This window comes from Leptonotus elevatus, chromosome 1 (genome assembly GCF_054856555.1).
Source record: "Leptonotus elevatus isolate MCC_2025b chromosome 1, RoL_Lele_1.0, whole genome shotgun sequence".
Classification (NCBI taxonomy): Eukaryota; Metazoa; Chordata; class Actinopteri; order Syngnathiformes; family Syngnathidae; genus Leptonotus; species Leptonotus elevatus.
In genome coordinates, this window is record NC_141239.1 from 146,643 (window position 1) to 171,404 (window position 24,762).

The window sequence follows — 24,762 nt, forward strand, 5'->3', positions numbered from 1 at the left end:
GGGACTCTTTTTTTACTTCAACTTAGCGTGGTACGCGATTCTTAAAGGGATACTTTTCAGCAGTGAAAAGTTCCTATTTTGTCCACAATTCATGTGACAACTTGACTTTATTTTTTTTGTGTGTGTGAACTCCCTCGCAAAAACAGGGTCTCCCAGGCGGGGATGCGAACCCACGCCAACCTGCATCGGAGGCAAGTGACGGTACCACGCCGCCACCTGGAAGTAGATAACGGCTCAGTTTACTAACCAAACCCAGGAAACAGCTGAGCCATGATTGGTCGTTCCCTACTTCCTCAGCACAGGTGATGTCATCATCAGTCGACAATAAGTGGATTTTTTTTTAAGGTATTCTGGGCCAAATATGAACTTTTCACTGCTGAAAACGACTCATTGAGTCAAGTACCCCTTTAATGAATTATATTTTGTTTAAAAATGAAATAGAATGTGTTGAATGGAAAAAAAGACGTTTTTATTGAGCCCAAAAAAACAAAAACAAAAAAAGACACTTTAGAGCTGGATTTCTAATACGGTGAGCCCGCAATGTTGTTGCTGATCATGCTGTCGAAAATCGAAAATCGAAAATCAGCCCCGAGGCCATTTGCGGCGTGACGCGCGCGTCAAGGTGAGGCCGAGGCGTGCCGAGGATGAGGATGACGAAGAGGATGATGTCGGCGCGCGTGCCTCAACAGCAGCTGGCGGTCGGCGCTGGCGTAGTCGCAGCGTTGGCACGCGAAGGTCTCGCCGGTGTGATGGCGCCGCGTGTGAAGATCCAAACTCTTCTTCTGGATGCTGACAAGCGCACGCAGCGAGAGTGAGCGCCCGCGTCAGCGTGTGTGTGCGTGCGTGCGTGCGTGCGGCGTGCGTTACCTGCTGTAGTCGCACTGCGAACACTTGTGAGGTTTTTCTCGGCTGTGCGTTCGGGAATGTCGGCGCAGAGAACTGCGGTCGATGGCGGCGTACGGACACAAGGCACACCTGTACGGCTTCTCACCTGTTTACACACAAACAGTCACGCACCTTCCTTTGAGCGGCGTGCGTGCGTGCGTGCGTGCGAGCGAGCGACCGGTGTGCGTGCGGACGTGCTGCTGCAGCGACTCTTTCAGCCTGCTGGCGTACGAGCAGGTGGGACAGGAGAAGAGCTTGATTGCGCTGTGGACCCCCAGGTGGCGCTGCAGCGTCACTTTGCTGGACAACTTCCTGACAACAACAACAAGCAGCTCTGTGATTGGTGCAGGTGGCACAGCACGGCGAGGATGGTGCGTGACGGACTGACTTGTGACACAGCGAGCAGACAAATTCCTTCCCTCCTTCCGACCATCCTTGACCGGAGCTGTCAATCAAGCAATCAAGCAATCAAGCAATCAAGCAATCAAGCAATCACGCAATCGGTGAGTCGGGAGGCCCTCGGCAGTGAACGCGTCGTCAAGTGTCAATCGTCCACCTGTGCAGGTGCGTCGTCACCTGCTTCTTCTTCTTCCCGTCAGCTCGTCCAATCACACGTCGGCTTCCACCTGCAGGCGACACACCGTCAACCGACGGATTCAAGATGGCAGATGATCGCTCGGAGACGTTTTTACCGGCGTCGCCCAGGTCCCGTGACTCCGCCCTTTTCTCCTCCTCCTCCGTCGTCCTCCTGCCAGATTTTAGCGCCGCCCGCCTCTTCGCTTGCCGTCTCTTGGACGCACGTCCAGCGTCCTTTTTCGTTTTAGAATCCTTCCCGGCGTCCCGGGCCGGCGGATCGCTCGACGGCGCCTGTGCGCAGGCGGGAGGCCGCGGCGGCGTGGCGGGCGACGCTAATGTCTCCGGCGGCGGTCGCGCGGCGGCGATGCGACACAGCCCGAGCGTCATGAGGTGGGCGGATTGCGCCGTCTCCTCGCCGGCGCCGTCCTCCACACCCGACGCGGTCTTGACGGGGAAGGCCGACGCGTCGTCCTCAAACAGGCTGCTGACCTGCCGTCCAGACACGCCCACATCAGCACATCGCATACTAACAACATCCAATCATAAGCGAGGCTGTCAAGTGTTTAAATGCGACCCAATTTGATTTCCACGACGAGCTGCAAAATGATTAGGAATGGAACCAGATCCAAATGTCGCCATACCATAATGATCACCATATTGTGGGACCGTTGGCGATATAAAGACAGCTCACAATGCTGTATTCATTTTTTGAATCTTGCTATTGTTTCAAATGAAAAAGTCATATTGGAAAGCAGCACAATATTGTGATTTTGTCACGGGTGATTGTCGCGTTCCTATTGGCTCAGCAGTGCAAAGCATCATGGTCCGTGTAGTTCCCGATGCCACGTTCAGTGAAAAGTCGTGGTTTTTTGATGGAGCTGTTGACAAATATTTGCTAGTATGGCTGACTTATGGTTGTGAAACCGCCGCAGTGGCCAAAACATCCCCAATTAAAATGCATCAGCTCACCACCACCGTTCAATTTCCCTCAACGTTGGAAGAGAAGCTGCTGACCCTGGGAAGTCATTTTGTTTTGGTTTGAGAAGTCCAATTTTAATACTGAAAGATATTTTTAAATTTTGGAAAACTTTATTGACTGTAGAAAACAATAGGGAGCTATTTACTTGTTGAAGTGTTTATTTGACTTTTGAAGACACGCTACTGGCCTTGGGAGATCCAGCAACTTTTTGTTAGAAGTTACATGTTTTTCTTGACTCCAATATTTCACGAATCCAAAAAGTTGCTCAATAAACAAATGCTGAGAAATTCAACAAATTTAAGAGCTGGAGTTTGTCATTTTTTTGTACATTTGGATGCCAATATGTTCCTTTTTAGCGGAAACGAGTATCGGCTGCAAATAACGGTAATCGGTGTCCTTGGCTCCGAAATGACCACCAATAACACATCGGGTGAATTCTTTGCAGAAAAGTGCTTCAGTCCGCTTGTTTGGTCCGGACCAGAAGCCGACTTGATTTTTTCCGTTCGGTGCGGTTCATATTCACACTTTGCTTTTTGCAAGTGGACACTTTTTTCCTAATCACGTCGACCGCGAGACGGTCTGTGCTCCTATTGGACGAAAATGACATGACCAAACCCGGGAATGGAGGAAAACATGAACCGGTGCCGTGCTGCCTCGGCCCTGCATATTTGTGGCGTTATTAGAGAACGCAAGATATTTGCGAGCGTCACTGGCCGCTCATTCAACGCAAGTTCCGCGACGCCGTTTCTAATTTCGGAAGGCGTCGCCGATTGCGTGCGGTAACCGCAGTTGTTGCTCTCCGCAACACGCTGGCAACGCCGCGGCTAAACACAATACGGACGATTAGGAATGAACCGAGCACAATATTGACTGGTGGGCAATACCCCCCCGCCCCCCCTCGATGCGTGGCTACGACTGCGAAGCGAACCGCACCGAGTACGTTTGGAAGGGGGGTCTCGGTCCGCTTGTTTGGTCCTGACCTGGGTTGGTTTGTGTGTATTCAGACTTGCACAAAAGGTTCGGATCGGCGTGGGAAACCAACTCCGGTCCGTTTAAAGCAGGTCTGACTACACCCATAAACTAATGTTTGAAGTTGTGTGTGTGCGCGTGCGTCACCTCACAGTTGTGCGCGACCTTTAACCCGGCGTGAGCGCCGATGTCACGCAGCATGTCGTAGAGCAGGAAGTCGTCGTCGTCGTCGTGGTCGTGCTTGAAGTCGAGCGAGTAGGCGAGGGGCGGGCGCTGGAGCCCCGCCTCCTCCGGCGAGCCGTGAGCCAGCAGCAGGTGGCTGCCGATGGCGCTCTTGAGGCCGCAGGTGAAGCGGCACAGCTTGCAGCGGAAGATCTCCACCAGGAAGACCTCGGCCAGCCCGCCGCCGCCGCCGCCCTCCGCCAGCCCGTCCACCGCATCGCAGTAGAGGCGGGCGCTGGCCGGCCCGCCTTCCAGCTGTAGCGTGACGGGGCCCACGTCCCGGAAGCGGCGCGCCCAGCTCCACGCCGCCGGCCCGGACGTTAGCTCCGCGTCGTGGCCTTTGACCTCGTCGGGCGACCTTGTGGTCATGGCGCGCTTCCGCGTGGATTTCCCGGCGATGCCTTGGCAGACGCGGGCCGTCACCAAAGCGAAAAGTGTTTCCGCATTTGGCTGGGCGGCGCTTTCTTCTTGTGACCCAGCCCTCTTCAGCTTTCTGATTGCACCTGTTGACACATTGATGGAAGAAAAAAAACCTGAACAAAGCTTAGAATAGAAACTTCAATGGTCCGACTGCAAAGCAAATCTTGTTGATCTGCTGGACTCAACTAAACATCGAAGGTGAAACCATGAAATCTCACATCTCGCTATTCATTGCGCACGCTGACGCAAGCTGAAGAATGCTGGAGGTCTTCACTTCCTTGGTATGTTGCGAGGATACCTTTTAAGATATCACAAGATCTTTTTGGCGGCAAATTCTTCACCTAACTTTTCTCCATTTGGAACAATGAGTGCATTTCCAGGAGGAACAAATCCCTCAAGCTACAAAATTGGGTGTCTAACAGATCTGAAAGACGAAGCTAACCTCTGTCATTCATAGTGAATGATTCCACACAAATATCAGAGTGTCAAACAAGCACTGAAAAGTGTTATCAAGAAAGTGATCAGTATGAGTGGCAACGTAAGATGGCTGCCGTCTGGCTTCAGCCGAGTTTCTCCAAGCTGATTCACGCCACAGCGCCAACGTGACGTCAGTCATCTTGCTAACCGGCTACAAACGACGCTTCCAGGATGCTAACCTGCGAGCTAACACAAAACAGCACTCAAATAAATAATGATAATAATAAATACGTCTTTACAACTTTTCTGAAGTCGGTCCTGTTGTCGTTAACCACCACAACGGTTTCTCTTTCTCCGTGACGTCTCGTTGTTGCTCGTCTTCGTCTTCTTCCTTCTTCCTCTTCTTCTTGAGTGGGACTCAATGGCAGCCGGCTGCTATACTGCCCCCAGCAGGCGAGGCGGGCGACGGTGAGAGAAGCGCTCAGGCACAAATCAGGAGGGAAAGATTAGCTTCCTTTTCATCAGGGAGGGAAGAACTCTTTTTTCTTTTTTTTCATGCATGAGTAGCACTAGTACTGCGGCTACATAACATTCGTTTTCAACCAAAGAGAGATTATTTGAAAGACGTTTTGTTTGAATCCAATAAAAAGTGCGCAATTGGTACTGAAGTCCAAAATGCTTGTGGACATTCTCCTTCACGTCACAACATTGAAGAGATGGCAAAAGTGATGTTTGGTAAAAACCACACCGGCCTGATTGGTGTGCAAAAGTTCCAACCCCTTCAACCGGCTGAAGAAAGAAATAAAAAGAAAAAAAGACATTTCTTGTCACCACTAGGTGGCGCAAGATTTGTAACCGAATCTTCAGTCTGACTATTAACATACATGTGAAGTTTTTGGGAGCTTGTACAGACGTTTTTTGTTGTGGTTTGTTTTTTAGCAGCATTTGATGCCCCGCCCCCATCATATCGAATTTTGAAAACTCAACATTCCCGCCACCCGCCTGTTGTTGTGATGGCCAATTGGACAAATTGCACCTTTTTTTCTTTTTATTTTTTCTTAAAGAGCTCAGTATTGTTCATTCGGTTATTTTACCGTCATCATCATTGCGCTTTTTTTAATTTTAATTTTTAATTATTTTGTATGTGCGTGAGAATGTGTATGTGCGTGCGTGCGAGTGTGCGTGTGTGTGTATTCATTAGTTCACCAAAAACCTATTAAAAAAAACCATACCGTTCACCTAAAACGAACACCGCCGTCAGGAGACCCGAGGAAGGACCAAAGAAAAGAAAGGAAAGTGAAATCCAGCACCGACTAAACACCGCCCACCGGGCCACCCACCAGAATTATTCACCAACCTCGGAAACATCTAAATTCCAACAAATCAGGGAGACCTCAAGAGACCGAAGGAGAGACTGAGGAAAGGAAGGAAGGACAGACGAAGCCGAGCGAGATCCACAAACCTCAGACCTCCACCGATTCAACGACCCGAGGAAGAAGCCGATTGTGTCTGAGTTTCGATAGATGCTGGTGCGGTGGTTCTGGCGTGCATGAAAACCTCCACCAAAGAGGGGAGCCGTCGACCCCCGCCAGGACAGAGCAAGCGCAACACCTCAGGGCCCCCCAGGCCGCGGCAGCGCCAAGGGACGACCCCCGGGCCCCGCCGGGGCCACCGGCCGGAGAGCAAACCCAGGAGCAGGAGCGCCCCCCGCCCCGACACGGCCCGCGCCCCCGACCCAACGCAGCAGGACGGCACCCCACCGGTCCACAGCCCCCGCTACCCCCACGACACCCCACATCCACCCCAAACCCCCCAACCAAGCTGCCCCCCCCCCAACCTCACCCCCACCCCCACCAACCGGCAGCCCCCGACCCCCAGATCCTAGGGACCCCCCGCGCCCAGGCATCGGCGCCGAAGAGGGGCCGGACAGCGGAGCGGAGAGGGCAGCCGCGCCCACCCCCCGCCGCGTGGAGGGACGGAACACCGGGGGCAGAAGGGGGCACCGGAGGACGGGCGGCACCCCCGAACCCCAGGCCCAGCGGGGAAAGGCCCCGGTCGTCACTCCAGCGTTCTTTGTGAAAATTAACCCCGTTACTGAGTCCGCCGGCTCGCCGACTGGCGAACTCTAACCCTAAACCTTGAATGTGACCCCAATTGGGAGCAGGTGAACCGGAGCAGAGGGAAATGAGATCCCCGCTCCGATCCACCCGCCTCCAGGCATGTCAGTGAGTGTCTGTGGTGCGACCCGGACAGGGGACCGCCGCACTGCTCGATACTGCGGCTGCCCCAACCGATGGATTTCTATACATTTTGACATTTGGTTTTTATTTGAGGCAGATATTTTTTCCATTAAAATGTGATTTATGAGGAGGTTCGACCATTGGTCGATATTCAGAGTTTGTTTATTTTTCCAGTTAACAAGAATTGTTTTTTTTGCGATAGTAAGGGCGACGAGTGTCGATTGAAATTGTTTATGTGGTAAGTCGGTTGTTGTTAAGTCACCGAGCAAACACGTTTGGAGAGAACGGGATCCCGCAGTCCAAGACGGCGCAACGGGATCCCGCAGTCCAAGACGGCGCAACGGGATCCCGCAGTCCAAGATGGCGCAACGGGATCCCGCAGTCCAAGACGGCAGAACGGGATCCCGCAGTCCAAGACGGCGCAACGGGATCCCGCAGTCCAAGACGGCAGAACGGGATCCCGCAGTCCAAGACGGCGCAACGGGATCCCGCAGTCCAAGACGGCAGAACGGGATCCCGCAGTCCAAGACGGCGCAACGGGATCCCGCAGTCCAAGGCGGCGCAACGGGATCCCGCAGTCCAAGACGGCGCAACGGGATCCCGCAGTCCAAGACGGCGCAACGGGATCCCGCAGTCCAAGACGGCAGAACGGGATCCCGCAGTCCAAGACGGCGCAACGGGATCCCGCAGTCCAAGACGGCGCAACGGGATCCCGCAGTCCAAGACGGCGCAACGGGATCCCGCAGTCCAAGACGGGACGGCGCAACGGGATCCCGCAGTCCAAGACGGCGCAACGGGATCCCGCAGTCCAAGACGGCGCAACGGGATCCCGCAGTCCAAGACGGCGCAACGGGATCCCGCAGTCCAAGACGGCGCAACGGGATCCCGCAGTCCAAGACGGCGCAACGGGATCCCGCAGTCCAAGATGGCGCAACGTTTTAGTCCAGAAAAACGGCCTCACCACACGTCCAACTTTGCATGACATTTACTTTGTGGTCGTGAAATGTCCACAAGAGGGAGCCTCGGCCTCTTGCGACCGGTATCGGCCGCTGTCGCAACACAGGCCCGATACCAGGTATGGGTACTCGCCCGTCCCTCCGGAATGGTGTTGTTTTCCGGATCAAGATGGAATATTTCGAAATGGACCACTTTGCGCATTTCATGTCAGGGTTGTCAACAAAGCAGGCTTGCGTGCGAGCTTCTCGCTCACTTCCTGTTGCGTAAGAGCGCCGCTGCGGCTTCCACGCTTGAGTCACGCAACAGGAAGTCATCTTCATCCTCATCTTCGTCGTCTCGCGTTTGTTCCGACGTGCCTCTCTTGCTCGGCGGCTTACGAGACATGTGCAGAAGTATTGGGACGCGCGCAGTGTGCGGCCCAACGTTGACCTTGTGAGACGTGGCCAAAGGTCAAGCACACGCAACGTTGAGCGTGTCAACACGTTGGCACGCAACCGGGGTGAGACGCCCCCCCCCCCCCCCCCCGCCACGTGCAGCGCAACGTGAGAGAAGCAGAAAATGGAGGGAAGTCATCGGGGAGCTTTGTGGCCCCGCCCCTTCGTCTCACTTCTGCTTTGACTCGTCCAACCGCGTTAACGACATGAGAACGTCCGCGCCGTCGCCGCATCGAGACGTCCGCAACGTTGCTGTGAGTCCTTCGGCGTGTGCGCGCGTGCTTTGGGTCCCGTCCAAAGGCCTTTTTCGCTTGAATTTCCTTCCGGGCTTGTCGGCAGCGCGTCGGGCCATCTTGTCGGATGTCTTCCCTCGCCACATCCGACAACCTTGTCAGCTTTTGTCCCCCGAAACTTGGGCTGTCCTTCTGACGAGCTCGTTCGGAATCCCAAACAAACGGTGGACATCTTCATATGCGTCATCATGGCCGACCTCTGGCTCGGACCTCGCTCGACCCCGCTGACGCCTTCCGATTGGATGCGTTCCTGAGCGCATTGAGCGCGCGGCGGCCTGACGCGGCGGCGCTCGTCCGTACGTTCGCTCGCGTTTCTGCTCAACGAGGTCTGCGAACGTCCCCGGGGACGAGGCCGGTCCGACAGCGTGACGTTTGTCTTCGAGCGGATCCTCGAGGCAGACCGGGCTCCGTCCTCAAGGCCTCGGTCGCACCTGAGCTCACCTCGGCAACATTTTTCTGCCGTCACTTTCAAAATGTCTACAACGCTTTCGCTTTGATGGGTTTTCAGTCTCGTTTCAAAAATGCAGCGCCAGAGAAGAAAGTTTTCTTGTGGTTGTCAATCAACAGGCTCGCATTTTGAAAATCTTCCCGGTTTGCGTGACGGTCGACGTGCTCTTATTTTGAAAGTCTTCCCAGTTTGCGTGACGGTCGACATGCTCTTATTTTGAAAGTCTTCCCAGTTTGCGTGACCGTCAACATGCTCTTATTTTGAAAGTCTTCCCAGTTTGCGTGACGGTCGACATGCTCTTATTTTGAAAGTCTTCCCAGTTTGCGTGACCGTCGACATGCTCTTATTTTGAAAGTCTTCCCAGTTTGCGTGACCGTCAACATGCTCTTATTTTGAAAGTCTTCCCAGTTTGCGTGACGGTCGACGTGCTCTTATTTTGAAAGTCTTCCCAGTTTGCGTGACCGTCGACATGCTCTTATTTTGAAAATCTTCCCAGTTTGCGTGACGGTCGACGTGCTCTTATTTTGAAAGTCTTCTCAGTTTGCGTGACGGTCGACGTGCTCTTACTTTGAAAATCTTCCCGGTTTGCCTGACTCGGATGTTGACATCTGACGAAGGCGCGTTTTGTGTTTCAGCTGAAAGCAAGCCGAGCCGGTGACCTCATGGACGACTTCATGATGGAGCCCGCGACGGAGGTAGGAAGCCCCGCCCACAAAGGTAAGGCCGGCGGCGGGACGTGATTAGTGAAGCCCCGCCACCTCCTTTTCAGGACCCCCTGTACGGCGGCCCGACGGCCAGCACGGCGGACTACGACTACAGCTTCGTGATGTGCGACCTGTCGTCGGTGCGGGCCTTGCGGCGCGCGTTTGAGCCGCCGCTCTTCTGGATGATCGCGCTGGTGGGCGGCGCCGGCAACCTGGCGGTGGTGTGGATCTACCTGAACTTCCGCCGGCGCCTCAAGACCATGACCGACGTGTTCCTGCTCAACCTGGCCGTGGCCGACCTCTTGTTCTTGGTCACGCTGCCGCTGTGGGCCGCCGAGGCCACTCACGGATGGACCTTCGGCGCCGCCCTCTGCAAGGTAGTTTCACGGTCAGGCTCCGTTTTGCCGCCTTTGTCTTGACGGCCGGTGCGTTGGCAGGTGACGTCGGCGGTGTACAAGGTGAACCTGTTCAGCTCCACGCTGCTCCTGACGTGCATCAGCGTGGACCGCTACGTGGTCATCGTGCAGACGGCCAAGGCGCGAAACTCGCAGGCCGAGCGCCGGCGCTGCGGCCGGCTGGCGTGCGCGGCCGTCTGGCTGCTCGCCCTGCTGCTGGCCACGCCCGAGCTGGCCTTCGCCACGGCGGCGCCCGCCGAGGCGGACGACGGCCCGCGCCACTTCTGCCGGATGCTGATCCCGCCGCACGTGGGGCGGAGCACCAAGATGGCCACGCTGTGGGTGCAGGTGGTCATGGGCTTCTGCCTGCCCTTCGGCGTCATGGCGGCGTGCTACGGCGCCGTGGTGGCCACGCTGCTCAAGACGCGCGGCTTCCAGCGGCACAAGGCCATGCGCGTGGTGCTGGCGGTGGTGGCGGTCTTCCTGGCCACGCAGCTGCCCCACAACGCCGTCCTGGTGACGGAGGCGGCGCAGGCGGCCAACGTGACCGTCACCGACTGCCGCCAGCTCAACGGCTTGCTGAAGGCGGGCCAGGTCCTGAAGGGCGTGGCCTATCTGCACGCCTGCCTCAACCCCTTCCTCTACGCCTTTGTGGGCGTGCGCTTCCGCCGGGACCTCCTCCGGCTGCTGCGGCTCTGCGACTGCCGACGGCATCCCGCGCCGGCGGACGCGCCCGGCCGCCCGGGCAAAAGCACGCTGGCGTCCGCCAGGGCGTCCGACAGCGACACCTCGCAGGCGCTGTCGCTGTAGGCGGGCGGCAACAGGAAGTGTGACGGACGGATGGCAAACAGACAAAACAAGTGACAGGAAGTCGCTTATCACGCCTTTTTTTTCCACTTCCTTTCTATACTTCCTGTTTTCACCTCAACGCCGTCTGAGGACTGTCTGTGTGTGTGGGGGGGGGGGGGGGCTATGGAGGACCAAAACTGCCAAAATTAAAAATAAACAAATGAACAAATAAGTAAATGACTAAGTGAAAATAAAAACGGATATAAAATATATAACAATATAAATGGAAATGAAAAACAACAAAATACATCCATAAATAAAAGTAAAAATAAATCAATACAAAAATAACTCGAACTGCGTGGAGAGACATTGCTGCTCTCTCCTTGTTCGAAAAGGAAGTCCAAGCCAAGACACGCTTATATATTAACTTTGGTATTTATTTCCACATTTATTTTTGGAATCGCTTTCTTTTCTTTTATTTATTTATTTTGATGTTTTCATTTCCATTTATATGTTAAATTTTGCATTTCATTTCAGAACCATGTTTTTTATATCCGTTTTTATTTTCATTTATATTCATTCCTTGATTATCATTTGATTCATTTCTTTTATTTTGGCAGTCCTCCTTTTGGGGGTCTGCCACTTTTTGCAAACGTCCGTTTTGACCTCAACAACATTTAAGGACACAAAAGACGACGAAGAACGTTGTGGGACGTTTCGAGCAGAGAAATCAAACCAAAGCAAATTTGTGGCGTTGCAAATAAAAAGAGTTTGTCCTCACGTGACATGTGCAGAAACGTCTTCGCGGCGTGCCGTTTGTCACTTCCTGTCGCAAACAGGAAGTGACGCTCGAAGCCAGAATGTTTCTTTTGAGAGGAACAACAAACAAACAGCTGACTCACAGCGCATGTGTTTGCCTCGCGTGTGTGTGCTGACGCAGCGCACGCACACACACAAAGGTCAGGGGTCGGCGCATGCCGCAACACAAACACGGGCCGAACAAAGGCGCCATCTTTCCAGAATCCAGGCCTGGCATAAATGTGGGCGCGCGGGTCCCTCTGAGGTTTAGTCGGTCATGCCTCTGCCGCGACGCCGCTCCTCCTTTTTGGGCCAGTCGGCGTCCTCGTCGTCCTCGTCCGAGCGCCCCGGCGCCGCCTGCGTCCGGGTGGCCCCGGGCGGGGTCTCGTCCCGGGGCGTCTACGTGGGCGCGGCCTTCCCGGCCGGCGCCGGCGCCGCCCTGGGCACGCGCGTGTCTCGCAGGGCTTTGGGCATCAGCAGCATCTTCCTGCAGGGCACCAGGAGCAGCGCCGCGCCCCTCCTGCCCCGGGCCGGCGAGCGGGCGGCGGGCCAGGGCGGGGCGGGGGCCGGCGCCGACCTCAACAGCTGCCTGATGGAGTACCGAGACAAAGTCCAAGCGCTGGAGCAGCTCAACCAGCAGCTGGAGGAGCAAATCCGCATGAGTCTGGACCGCAAGGCGTCTTGCGCCGGCGCCTGGGGGCCGCTCAGGGGCCAGTGGGAGGAGGTCTACAGGCAGGTAGGTCAGAGGGCTTCGAGGCAAAAATCACGCCGCGGCTGCCTGCATGTGGAGCCTTCGGGTCGACAAAGTCATTTGGGGTTGGACAAACACACAAACGGAGGTTTTGCAAAACGTGCTGGTTCCAATATTTCGCTTCAAAAGTTCATTTGGAAATCAATACTTTTGAAAACATTTTGAAAAGTGGAGTCAATTTGCAATTTTGGTATTTCAACAAGAAACACGAAATCCATGCGCACACTTTGCTTTGATGTGGCGGGCCCGTTTCGGACCCCGGGCCCTTCGTTTGACACCGTGGTGGGCGGTGTCCAGCAAGAGACGGGAAAAAAAAACACACCGCACCAAACGAGAGGTGCAACAATGAATCCATTCATTGGCAACTCATTGATTATCTGATCGTGGACAACTATTTTGGGTTCGAATCATTTGAGGCCGCGTTCCACTTCAAAATACCAAATCATCAATTTTCTCTGATTTCTGTCGTCCTCCATCAAAGCAATATAGTTCTTTTTATTGGGAATCTTTGAATGTCTCACGATTCGATTCGGAATCGGTTTTCGATCGGGAACGCTTTTTGCTTCAAAATGATTTGACTGACAATGATTTTTGCTTCAATTTATGGATGTTCAAGGAATCGTAATGATCTACCGCAGTCTGACTCGCTAATGCTAATTAGCGCGCTACTCGCGGCACTTTTATCGCTCAAAAGAACGTCTCCACGCTGAAAAAAACAAACTTCTATTGGCATAACTTGAGCGTGACTTTTTCCTTCGATTCTCTAATGTGGCTCCAACTTAACAGTGTATCAGACCGTGTGGAACCACACTGCCCCTAAGTGGCCAAATTGGGTACAACATGAACAGCGCTCCCAATAGGAAGACGGTATCAAATAAAGAATTGGATTTTTTGGCACACTCCCAATTTTTAGGTTGACAATGTTGCAAATATTTGCTTTGACTTTGGAAAACAATCATCATTTTCCGAGGAAGTTTGTTTTGCTTGTTTTTGCCAATAAACGGCTCTTAAAGGAGAACTCAAGAGAAAGTCAGACTCTTGCTCAACCCCTCACTAAGATTTGTTTCTATAACTTTATTGAACAATTTTGTACACGTTATATAAACAACTTGTAAACATTACAGAAAAAAACAAGGCAGGGGTGATATTGAAATAAAAACATTAAAAACAGAGCACAAAGCCACACTTTTCATGGCTTTCTTGTTTATCGATCTCAATATTGTATGAATGAATTGTTTGGTTTGCAATTGATAAACGAAAAGCAAAGATTTTGAATGACTAACTTTGGATTTGTGTATATGAAATTTGGGCAAAATCATTCTCAAGTTAATCGGAATTTTTTTTGTTTTCTTTACTATCACAATTACAGAAACCAAATGTTTCCAGAAAAGACAGAAATGACATTCAATATGATGAATAATAAAACGAGACACATCTTTCCAGACGCTGTTGGTGTTAGGACAATGCCAGAATGTTTCAGGGGACATTTCAGGGACAGAATGAGCAATCAACGCGAATGTCTTTGTTGAACCTAAGAAGATGATTTTTGACAGGATCAACAATGACGTGTTGGATTGTTTTTGTTTGTTTTTGCCCGGGACGTCGAGCGTAACACAAACCAGACACAAGCAACAGTTTGTCCCATTTTGAAGTCAAAATCATCCCCACAAATCAAATGACAAGGATCCAAAGTCCCATTATTTCTTCCTTTCACCGCCATTCGTCGTACTATGTGGCGCTTATCAGTTTATCGATGACTGAATTAGCATATAGCATTTTCAAGCCGGTGGCTAACATGGGCTAACTTGTGCTCAGTTGTTTGTGCTGTGCGAGACATCGCGACAAAATTATTAGCGGGAAAGAACAGAGGGCAAAACAAACAATACAATTGGACTGGATTCGTAACTCAGTTACCTGGCTGGCGTGGAAGGAGACGCGTGCGTGCGCGCGCGCGTGCGCGTCTGACCCACACAGCGACCGTGGCTCATTAATTAGCGTTCACGTGACAAAGGAAGCCAGCGAGAGAGCAGGTCGGGTCGCATATTGTTGTTGTTGTTGTTTTTATAATCCTAATGCAGCTTTTCTGAAACATCGTGTCAACTTTGACCTGTCCTCACGAAAGTGTTTCTAAAACACACGCAAAGCTCGCCAAAGGGCAGAGAGAGAGCGAGGGCGCCCTCTAGGGGCCTGCCTGTGCACGCCACTGTCTTTTACTCATGAAAGCAGACTGCACTTGATCAATTACTGGATCCAGCACACCTTTAGCTCTTTCAGCGATTATAGAAGCGGACATGTTGTAGTCGTTGCCGGTCCATAAAGAAACGGGCCTCCAGTTATCTTTTTGTTGTGCTTTTCAAATGGAATTTAGTTGTAAATGGAATGACGAATTAATCGTGTACCGCAAAACGGACGTTTGGCTCATGTTCACAAGCGTCATGCCGTTGCCATGGTTACTGCCAGGCGGCCTTGACGTCGGATAGCTTACGTGGAGTGATGACGTCATCCAACCCCCAGCGATTGACAGCAGCGTCTCCGCGTGTGTTCAGGTCAGCGAGGCCATCCTGGACAACGCTCGACTGACGCTGCAGACGGAAAACGTGCAAGCCAACGCCGACGACTTCAAGGAAAGGTCAGAGGTCGTGAGCGGCCGCCGCCGCCAGGGGGCGGGGCCGCCTAGTCACGTGTGCGCTGCGCTGCCTCCGCCGTAGGTTCGAGAGCGAGCGGCCGTTCCGGAAGGCGGCGGAGGACGAGATGGCGTCGCTCTACAAAGTGTTGGAGGACGCCGGCCTGACTCGGACGGAGCTGAAGGAGCAGATGGACGCCATGAGGGCCGAACTGCAACAACTGGAGCGGCAGCACGAGCAGGTCAGACGCGGGCCCGAACGCCGGGGCAGAGGGGGCAAAATCGAAATCCCGCCATCGTCTGCTCGCTTTGAGCCGCGTTGGCCTGGCGGAGGTTTTAACCGCACGGATTCAGAGCAGATTCGGGTTATTGCGCGTGTTAACATTTGCAATATTACAGTTTTAAAACAGTGGAGGAAAGTAGCTATTAACTGTCCTAAAAGTCGCTAAATGACGTCATGGCCAAATTTGCTGATTTGGCCCTCGGCATGTCATTGTAAAAAGGCGCGGCTACAAAAGTTGTTGTTTTTTGCCTTTTCAGACCCACATTATATAAATCAATTTTTTCCTGAATCAAAAAATATTTTTGTTATATATACATATATATATATATATAATAAGAACAATGTCAGTCTCCAGAACAACAGAAAAAGTTGCTAGTTGCTTTTGACAAAAATAAATACCCCCCCCCCCCCCCCCCCAAAAAAAAAAGTTGTAGAAAGGCTTTGTAAAGTGGCCAGACTGTGGCGGGAGTTTCTGTTTCTGGACCTGGATTTGCCACCTGTGCCAAAACGGCCAGTAACTTTTGGACGGAAGACTCGCAAGTGCATTTCAACACCAGACTCGAGACCGACGAGCTCCAACTGACCCAAAATATTCCCGTCGCGTCCATCAACTGCATCTCGTTCCAAGCGATCTCATCCAGAACCAAAGCCACGAAAAACGCGCAGCTTGGCGTCGCTCACGTTTGTCACGTGGCCCCGCAGGACGTGCGCCTCCTCTACAGCCAAATGTCCGGGCGGGAACTGGACCAGCCGGACGCGCCCATTGAAACCAGCCTGGACCAGATCCTGGCCTACATCCGCAAGCACTGGGAGAAGGTGACGGAGAAGAACCGCGCCGAGACGGACAGCTACCAGGAATGCAAGGTGGGCCGCCGCCGGACCGCGCGGGACGCCGCGTGACGCCGCGTGACGCCGCGTGACGCCGCGTGACGCCGCGTGACGCCGCGTGACGCGCTTTGCGCCCGCAGGACGCCAAGTGCGTGAGTCGGCTGAGTCCGGAAGAGGAACAGCTGGAGGCGCTCAAGGTCCAGTGCGCCGACGCCGGCGGCAAGATCCAAAGCCTGCAGGCCGAGACGGAATCCATCCGAGCTCTGGTGAGATCCGCGACGCCGGCCGCGCGCGTGCGCGAGCGCGCGCCTCCTCGCTGACGGCGTTTTGCTACCTGCTCCAGAAGCGCGGGCTGGAGAACTCGCTGGGCGACGCCCGGCACTGGCACGACATGGAGCTCCAGAACCTGGGCTCGGTGGTGTCCAAGCTGGAGGCGGAACTGGCGGACGTGCGCGGCGAGATGGAGCAGCAGCGGCGAGACTACGACGCGCTCCTGGCCAACAAGCAGCGGCTGGAGCAGGAGATCCGCCTCTACCACGGGATCCTGGACGGCGAGGAACGCCGCTTCCAGCCCGCCGAGTGAGTCGGTTCGGGAAAAACAATTGCCGTCCGTCAGTCGCTTCCACTGATCCAAACGTCCTTCAGGTGTTCCGGACCGCAGAGCCATCGCGGCGACGGACTTTCCGGGACGCCGGCAGGTCAAGGACCCCCAGCGCAGTGCGGGCCCCAGGACCCCTCGGACCCCAGTACGCCTTCAGGGAATTAAAGAGGAAGTGGCGTGAGGTTGGCAATTGCACTTCCTGCTGCTGCGAGACACAATCAATAAAAAATCTTCTGCCTCTCAACCGAGCTTGTGGTCGCCATTATTCACTGCTTTGTTCCCTTATCGGGATTTCCATTCAGTCCAACCCCCGAGGCCCATAAAGGCGCCAAGGGAAGCTTCCTTCATCATCATCATCATCATCATCATCACTCCACGGCAGGGCGAAACTGGTGCTGTGGCTTCGTTCATCTTGTCGACGTTTTAACCGAGTTTTCCAGGAAAGAAAAGACTTCCTTGTGTGACGCGTCTTAAAAGCTCCCACGCACGCACCCGGGACACTCAAAGCGCAGTCCTGATTGGGTCGGAATTTACGATACATCACACCAGCAAGTTGGACAGGTCTGACCCAGGCTGAAGGGACACCTGAAACTCAGCAAGCTAACATTTGTATTCTTTCAACTCATGGCTGGACTGGCGCAAATAATCAACCCTGCCATTTTGATTGAGGCCGGTCGGCCGAGCCCGACTTTTGGCTAGCACCTCGCTCGGCCACTCTTGTTGAGTGGTTCTGTTTGTCCTGTCGAGTGTTAATGGATGAATGGGCTAGCCCCCCCCCCCCCCTCTATATTGTGTCAAATGGAGGAAAGTTGTCGGCCCAGCAGGCACGTGCCCCGTAGGCCAGGTGGCCGGTCCGGCCCTGTCCGACGGCAATTTGTAAAAATGTGCTTGGCTGGCGTCCGATCAAAAGCAAAAAATGTTTTGGGATGCGATTGCGGTCACAAAACGTTGCCAGTTGCTGGAGCCGACATCTTGATTGCAGTAAGAGACAAAGTACGTCACGCCATGTTTGATTTTGATTTCCTTTTGCTAACTACGTTTCAAAATGCATCAAGTTTTTTATTATTATTTTTTTGACAAACGAGGCGACAGCAGCCATCATCATCATCTTCATCATCATCATCATCATCCTGTAAGCAACTTTATTTCCTTTTCACTCCCACATTGACCTTGTGCCCGTTTGGACTGCCGAGGACACGGCTGTATTTCCTGTCCTTTCCAAAATAAAAGCCTTGCGAGCGCTTTTATTTTGGAGCAGATGTGCCACTTCCCGTCCCGGCCGAGAGGACGCGGCCAGCGCGCGACGGCGACGGCGCCGCCCGCCCGCCTGCCTGCCGCCGCTCGGAACGGCCACGGGCGCAATGCTAACCGCTAGCCGCAGCGGCTAACGCTACGGCGGCCTGTCCCAGCCTCCTCACCCGACAGCGGACCCGCCCGCCCGCCGGCTGCGACGGGGCCCGTTTAGGCGGGCTGCAAGGGGACGCAAGCCACGCCCACTCCGCCCTGGTGGCAGGCCATGGGCGCCATGAAGGTCCATCGGGCCGTGTCGGGGTTGAACATCTCCACGGAGCCCAGGTTGGTCTGGCCGTCGTAGCCGCCCACGGCGTACAGGCGACCCGACGCCGCCACCAGGGACACTCTGCTGCGCCGCGTGTTCATGGCCACCAGGTGGCTCCACTGGCCCGAGGCGGAGCTGAAGACCTCGGCGCCGCTCAGGAAGCCCGAACCGTCGTAGCCGCCCACGGCGTACAGGTGGCTGCCCAGTGAGGCCGCCCCGTGACGGCAACGCTTGTTCGACATGGACGTGGAGGCGTGCCAGCGGTTGGTGTGATGGTTGTAATACTCCACCTACGGCACGCGCACGCAACTGATGAGAAAGAAGACGGCAACGACGACGAAGGTGCGACTGACCGTGTTGAAGATCTGTAAGCCGTCATGACCTCCGGACACGAAGATGCGGCCGTCAAAGACGGCGACGCCGGCGGCGCTGCGACTGGCGCTCATCTCCGTCACCACAGACCACCTACGACACGCCGGAAGTCACCACGCGGACGCTGCGGCTGGCGATGGCGCCGACAAATGCGGCCATGGCAAAAAACCTTGGCAGCGGATCGCCGCCATGAGGCGGACCGACAATTTGTCTACTGCTTGTCAATCAAATCTTTTTCAAATTGATGATTCCGTTGAATAATTGAGGCTTTGCCCCTCCCCAATTTATTCCACTAAGATTGGATGCAAATTGAATTGCTGCTCAACAGTTCGCAATCACGATTAGAATTAGCGCTCTGGCGATGATCACTTCATCAAAAAAACAATTTGGGATTTTTGGATATGACTGGGAGCCAAAAGTGTATCTCGAAATTACACGTGCAAAAGATTTCTCCAATATATGATGGTTTCGGGGTGCCGCCATTTATTTGTTTTGTTGACTATTAGTCAATTGTGGTCAAAGGACGCCAAAGCGATGTGAGGTCAAACCAAAGACTGCTTCTCAAGAAACTGAAGTTTGAACCTTCATTGTTTCAGTTTGGGTACGTTACAGTCGTATTACTTTTTAGCATCATATCTGTTGTGTGTTGTTTTTTTGTTACTTTTACAGTCATAGAGGCCTCTAAATAGTTATTTTGTGTTCATTGCATCAAGCTAACATCAGCTAGCAAACGTTTGCAAAACCACGGGTCGGCTCGTTCATCAAACCTATTCAAAAATGGTGACATCATCATATGTTAAGATGGACCAGTAGCTTTTTCTGACCCTGATTGATATTAAATGCTACATTTGTGACTGTTAAAAGAAACAAACCCGTCTTATAGCTAAAATGGCCCCGAATAGCGACTGGTAATGACCCAATTAATGTTGACTACATTACACGATCATATCTGTAATTGTGTGTGTGTTTTTTAAAAAACCTTTACAGCCATTTAGATCTTTATATAGTTATTTTGGGTCCATTACATAAAGCTAACCAAGCTAGCAAAAGTTTGCTAACCAGTTAGGTTAGTTAACAAACCTATTTTAAAAATGGTGACATCATAACGTGTTAAGCTGGTTTCTCTGTTTCACGGTTTGATATGAAATCTTGACAATGAACTCTCAAGACGTCATAAGCTTCTTTTTGTGGACAGGAAGGTCCGACGCGGCTTCCGACTGAACGATTCGACTTGACTGCAATGCGATTGAAACGAAACGGCCAGCAGGTGGCAGTAAGTATGTTGCGCTTGAAATGCTTGTTTCACAAAAAGCTCTTTTTCCACCTTTTTCTCTCTCAGGAATTGGAATTTCGACAAAACTTGGCTTTTCATAACGGAAAAAGAGAAACTTTGTTTTTACCAACGAAAGAAGAGAGTCTAATCTTTCTTTTGGTAGGTTCCATGTTTGCATGGCAATCATATTCTGCGCGCTTTGCAAGATCAGTCCAAATGCAAAATAACGGCTGGTATGGGAGGGGGTCGCTCCAAAGAAAATGGCTGCCGTTCAACGAGGTCAAAGAAAAAACATTTAGCAACAATGCTAAAATGACACCGAAGCTAATAGAAATGACCCGATGGTTGCTAGCAATCGTGATTAAAAAGTCCAATCAATGTACGTGCAATCGATGTGATCAATGACTGTGCCGAGCGCGGCGGCGTCAAACTGGCATCCCATTTTGTTGCCGTGGCCGAGAAGAAGCCGCACGTGCAGAATGCGCTACGGGAGAGAGTTGAACGCGCATGCAGGTTTGAGTTGGTTCCGCCCACGAGCACACCTGATTCATACAATCAGCACGCCTGATAACGATCCTGATCTTTCGAACCCTGCTTTCGTTAATGTAGCCCTCTTATTTTTCTATTCGTTCGCCGCTAACGAGAAATCGTTCCTGTGTGTCAGCATTGCTCCTAAAAATCAATTCAACTTTATTTGTGTCTAATTTCCATCACGACTTCAAAAAATCAGGCTCAGTCCACACATGTATATATATATATATATATATGTGGGTATACATACACACATATATATACAGTAGTCTGCTCGCGAGATGGGAGGAGCAAGATGGCCGCCCTGTCGCTTCAATGGCTATCCAGTCATATATTCAGATCAGTGTGCTGCACTAACAGATTGAATACAGAATCAGACCACAACCGTGTGCCAAAAAAGAAAAAAGTCCGTGTATAAAACATGGAGGGCCCAAACATGGTTCCAGCAGAGCTTTGAGGCACAACATTTTGGTCAACCTTTTTTAAAGCTGACATATCCCAAAACACAGGAAAGGAAGCTAACAGCGAGCGAGCTAGCTCTTCTACCGTTGTAATAATGTTGGAGCGTGACGTTTACATCATGTCAATTACATGTGGAACGCACAGAAAATGACGCGTGAACTCAACGCTGGTTAGTGTTTGTTTACCTGAAGTGGTCATCGCTTGCACGCTAATGCTAATCGCAATTGCTAACTGTTTAGCATAGGCTCATTTTGTTGGTGTTTAATCATGCATAAGTATTAAAGAAAGTCAATTATGAGGTTTTACCCACTCAGTTCAATTGATGTCCAACCTTTTAGTAGTTTAACAAACAAAATAAACAAATAAATGATGGGGCGGAGGTGATTACTTGATTAATCGATGGGATTGGGTTTTTTTAAACACCGAAACACCAAAAAATAAAAGCGCAAAAAAGACAAAAGGGATCAATAAAAACACAAATTGAAAATGGAGCAAGGTTCGAGAAGAGAAGCGACCCTTAGCACACACGGTGACCAAATTGACATAAAACAGTCATCATAGCAAAGAAAGTCACTCACGCACACACCGAGGGCGAATGGATGAAAAAAAGAATTGATGGCATGCGCGGCCCCCGAAAGGAGGACGAGCGTCCCCTCGCCAGCGACGGTGCGAGCGGAGCGCCGCTCACCTGTCAGTGTGCGGCGAGTAGCGTTCCACGGAGTTGAGAGAAGATTTGCCGTCGTAGCCGCCGCATACGTAGACGTGGCCGTCCATCACCACCGTTCCCATGGCGCTGACCAACAAGCACAACAACGACAAGAGTCAGGTGGAGGCGTCGCCCGCCGGCCCGCCCGCCCGCCCGCCCGCCCGCCCGCGTCCCAGGACCGACCTGCGTTGGCTGTTCATGCTGGACACTCTGGTCCAAGCGTCCGTCTCGGGGTTGTACACCTCGACGGTGCTGAGTCGCGATTGGCCGTCGTAGCCTCCGATGGCGTAGAGGAGTCCGTTGACCACGGCCACGCCCACCCTGCTGCGGGCCGTCCTCATTGGCTGGCAGCGTTCCCACAAGTTCCCCGCCGGATCAAACACCTCCACCACGTTCAAGGAGTCGCCTACGGGCGGGAGAACGCCGGCGGGTTAGTCCCGCAAACCGTCGGTCGCACAAACTGCCGGCAAAGTCCCGCCCCCTGGCACCGGAGCTGTTGAGTCCTCCCACGGCGTAGATGAGCGCCATGATGGACGTGCAGCACCTCTGGCGCGTCTTGAAGGCAGCAAGGTGAGGACGGCGCTCCGACATCAGGTGGAAGTCTTTGGCCTCGTCCAGGAGGTCTCTGGGGGCGGGGCAAAGGAAGGAAGCAAGTCCAGTGGAACCAAAAGCAGCTCCTCCATCTTGCAAACGGGTCTGACCTGCATTTATGGCAGCAGCGCACCAGTTCTTCCTGCTGGACTCGCTCCGTCAGGAACTGCGGACGACAAAGCGGCAGTCGCACCTTGGACAGCAGCTCCGGCAGCAGCGATTGGCGCTTGACGCGGTCGTGACGGACCCACGACAGCGCCGCCTCAAACACCTGCAACAAGACGTCAACGTCAGCACACGCGAGAAACCCGAAGGAGGAACGCCGCCGTCGTCAGCAGCGCCGCCGCTCATTGCGCTTTGACGCCACTTTTCTTCAGCGCCCGATGCAATTTCTCCACATTTGGTTCAGCCGAGTTTTCCCCGCCACGCGTAGGCGGCGCGGCGTTCCTTCTCGGCGCGTCTCACCTGCTCCTCGCTTTTGACGTTGAGCTGATCGCAGGCCACCAGTTCCAGCAGCTCGTCGGCGCTCAGCGCGAGGAACTCGTCCGACAGCGACGCGTCCCGGAAGTGCCGCTGCAGGAAGTCGTTGGCCGAGTCGTAGAGGGCGGCGCACATCATGGTCTCCGCAAACTGACGCACCCCCAAGCAGTTCTTGGGATGCAACCTGAGGAAGACGCACGCCGGTCAACGCGCGCCGCCGGCCCGAGGGAAGGACGGCCAGGTGAGGCGACGTCACCTGTCCTGCAGGAAGGAGCAGCAGGCGTCTTTCACGCTCTGCAGCTGCAGGAAGCTGGCGCCGATGAGAAGGGCCTGAACGTTCTGCTGGTCGATGGCGACGTGGCCGCTGTACGCAAAGTTGATCAGCGCCTCCAGAGCGCTAAACAAACGCACACAAGTTGTGGGAAGGGCTCGGGCGCCGCGTGGGCCGCGTGGGCCGGGCGGGCCGGGCACTTTGCCGTACCTGGGGTCCATCCCTTGCATGAGGATCTCGTCCTGTTTACACTCCACCATGTCGTTGGTGAACATGGCGTGGAAGTACGGGATGGAGGCCGCCAACACGATGCGGTGGGCGCTGAATTTGTGCTCGCCCGCCTGTCGATGACATTCGGCCGCCGTCGCGTTGACGTCAACAAAACGCGTTCAGACAACAAACAACCATCGCCTGTCCGTCGCTAGCGAGACGAGACGTGCGCAAGCGGCGACGTCACATTCATCATGGCCACCTTGTGAGGAAAACCATCTTTGTGGAATTTTCCAGAAAAATGCAGCACGAACATGGCAGTCGAGTGCCACGTCGTTGAGTTGTCCCAGTTAAGCAACAAGTCGTCAATTGTCAAATCGAACGGCAACTACGACCGTCAGCCATTCATCGTTTGGAAATGTTGTTTCACTTGAAAGTGTCCACGTTCGAAATTTCAGCCTCCCAAAAGGAAATCGTGTCCAATTTATCGAGTCGTCCTTCAAAGCAGACCGAATCAATGAATCCTATTTGTAATTGTCATCACGTATCATTTGCTTCAGCTGTGCTAAAAGAGGGAGACCTGGAAAACAGGCTGCTGTAGAGCATCTTTGAGTATCATTTAATTGAAGTATTTGGAGGCCAGGACGAGTCTCTTTTTTTTTGGGGGGGGGGGGGGGGTCACCCTCAAGTTTCCAGTCCAATCACAACCGCACTCAGCTTCTCTTTTTTTGATTCGCTCTCATTTTGCCATTCATGCCATTTTTGTTTTGTGTTTTCTTGGCCCTCCCCCCAGTTTGACAAGCTTTCACTCACTCTTGTGTCGAAGTAACACACAAGTGACAATCTTCATTTTTCAACAGGTCAAAGGTCAGTTCGTGTTGTGATTACAAAAAAACAACATCTTCTAGATTTGTCCCGGTGACATTTTGTCGCTAATAATGTGACGACTAAAGTAAGCCGCTGTTAATTCCAGTTAGCATGAGCTCAGCACTAAATGCTAGACGAGGCTAGGCTAACGTCCGGTAAAACGTGCGGTTGTACCTTGAGCGTGACGTCACAGAGTTTCCCCTGCCGCCGTATTTCCTCCATGACGACATAACCCCTGGCCGGCAGGTCGTGCACTGAGAAATGAACCAAATCTTCGAGCTCCTCGCCAACAAGCTCTCCCATCGTCAGCGTCGCTACCTGCGAGCTTTGAGCCCAAGCGGCCGCCGTACCACACCACCGGCGACACTTCCGCTTCCGCTGCAACGCGAAGGCGTCAATCGACAAACTCGTTGCTCATCAAACGTCAAAATACATTATCAACGTTTCGGAATGGGTATTCAACAATTTTATATATATATATATATATATTTTATATATGTACCCATGTTTTGGATTTATGATCATGTCAATTGGTTCAATTTTTTTTGTTGTTACCGCCTTCCCGGAGGAAGAGGAAAATATTTTGCTCCTGCTGTGGATGTGCAAATGACACTGTTCTAGTACAGAGGAGGGGAGGGGGGGTACGAGAGGAGACACACACGTCACCCCTGGCACCATCCCGCCCCCTATTTGAGAAGGACAGTAGTTATTTCGATATTCAATGATTTCACCATTTACTGCCATTTGGCACTTTTGCGTCTGCGTAATTGCATCTGTGGGTCATCATTGTTCCCATCAAACGGGCGCCAATCAAATTGCTTGTTGCAGC

The 24,762-nt window shown here is 52.9% G+C and overlaps 4 protein-coding genes across 5 annotated transcripts; 2 read left to right on the forward strand and 2 right to left on the reverse strand.

Annotated features, from left to right (window-relative positions):
* Positions 1–447: 447 nt before the first annotated feature.
* On the reverse strand, positions 448–15,341 carry LOC147180198 (uncharacterized). 2 transcript variants are annotated; one of them, XM_086072858.1, is made up of 8 exons: positions 14,192–15,341; positions 3,557–4,134; positions 1,578–1,950; positions 1,442–1,511; positions 1,274–1,330; positions 1,064–1,197; positions 868–991; positions 448–789 (listed from the first exon to the last, which is right to left on the reverse strand). In XM_086072858.1, the coding sequence occupies exons 2-8, from the start codon at positions 3,998–4,000 to the stop codon at positions 618–620; spliced, it is 1,374 nt and encodes a 457-aa protein (XP_085928984.1). In that variant the 5' UTR covers positions 4,001–4,134; positions 14,192–15,341; the 3' UTR covers positions 448–617. The 2 variants fall into 2 exon arrangements, with proteins under 2 accessions (XP_085928984.1, XP_085928981.1); XM_086072855.1 differs by lacking the exon at positions 14,192–15,341 and adding an exon at positions 4,768–4,951.
* Positions 8,272–11,750, forward strand: LOC147180199 (C-C chemokine receptor type 9-like). The gene is made up of 4 exons (XM_086072882.1): positions 8,272–8,353; positions 9,476–9,535; positions 9,610–9,921; positions 9,982–11,750. Exons 1-4 carry the CDS (start codon positions 8,306–8,308, stop codon positions 10,747–10,749), a joined length of 1,188 nt encoding a protein of 395 aa, XP_085929008.1. The 5' UTR covers positions 8,272–8,305; the 3' UTR covers positions 10,750–11,750.
* Positions 11,769–16,856, forward strand: bfsp2 (beaded filament structural protein 2, phakinin). The gene is made up of 7 exons (XM_086072869.1): positions 11,769–12,262; positions 14,824–14,906; positions 14,986–15,142; positions 15,886–16,047; positions 16,152–16,277; positions 16,355–16,590; positions 16,657–16,856. Exons 1-7 carry the CDS (start codon positions 11,804–11,806, stop codon positions 16,775–16,777), a joined length of 1,344 nt encoding a protein of 447 aa, XP_085928995.1. The 5' UTR covers positions 11,769–11,803; the 3' UTR covers positions 16,778–16,856.
* Positions 16,857–17,740: 884 nt separating this feature from the next.
* On the reverse strand, positions 17,741–24,306 carry klhl18 (kelch-like family member 18). Its single transcript, XM_086094534.1, has 10 exons — positions 24,108–24,306; positions 23,067–23,197; positions 22,842–22,982; positions 22,571–22,769; positions 22,216–22,376; positions 22,003–22,139; positions 21,698–21,920; positions 21,497–21,601; positions 18,524–18,635; positions 17,741–18,460 (listed from the first exon to the last, which is right to left on the reverse strand). The coding sequence occupies exons 1-10, from the start codon at positions 24,234–24,236 to the stop codon at positions 18,074–18,076; spliced, it is 1,725 nt and encodes a 574-aa protein (XP_085950660.1). The 5' UTR covers positions 24,237–24,306; the 3' UTR covers positions 17,741–18,073.
* Between the last annotated feature and the right edge of the window lie 456 nt (positions 24,307–24,762).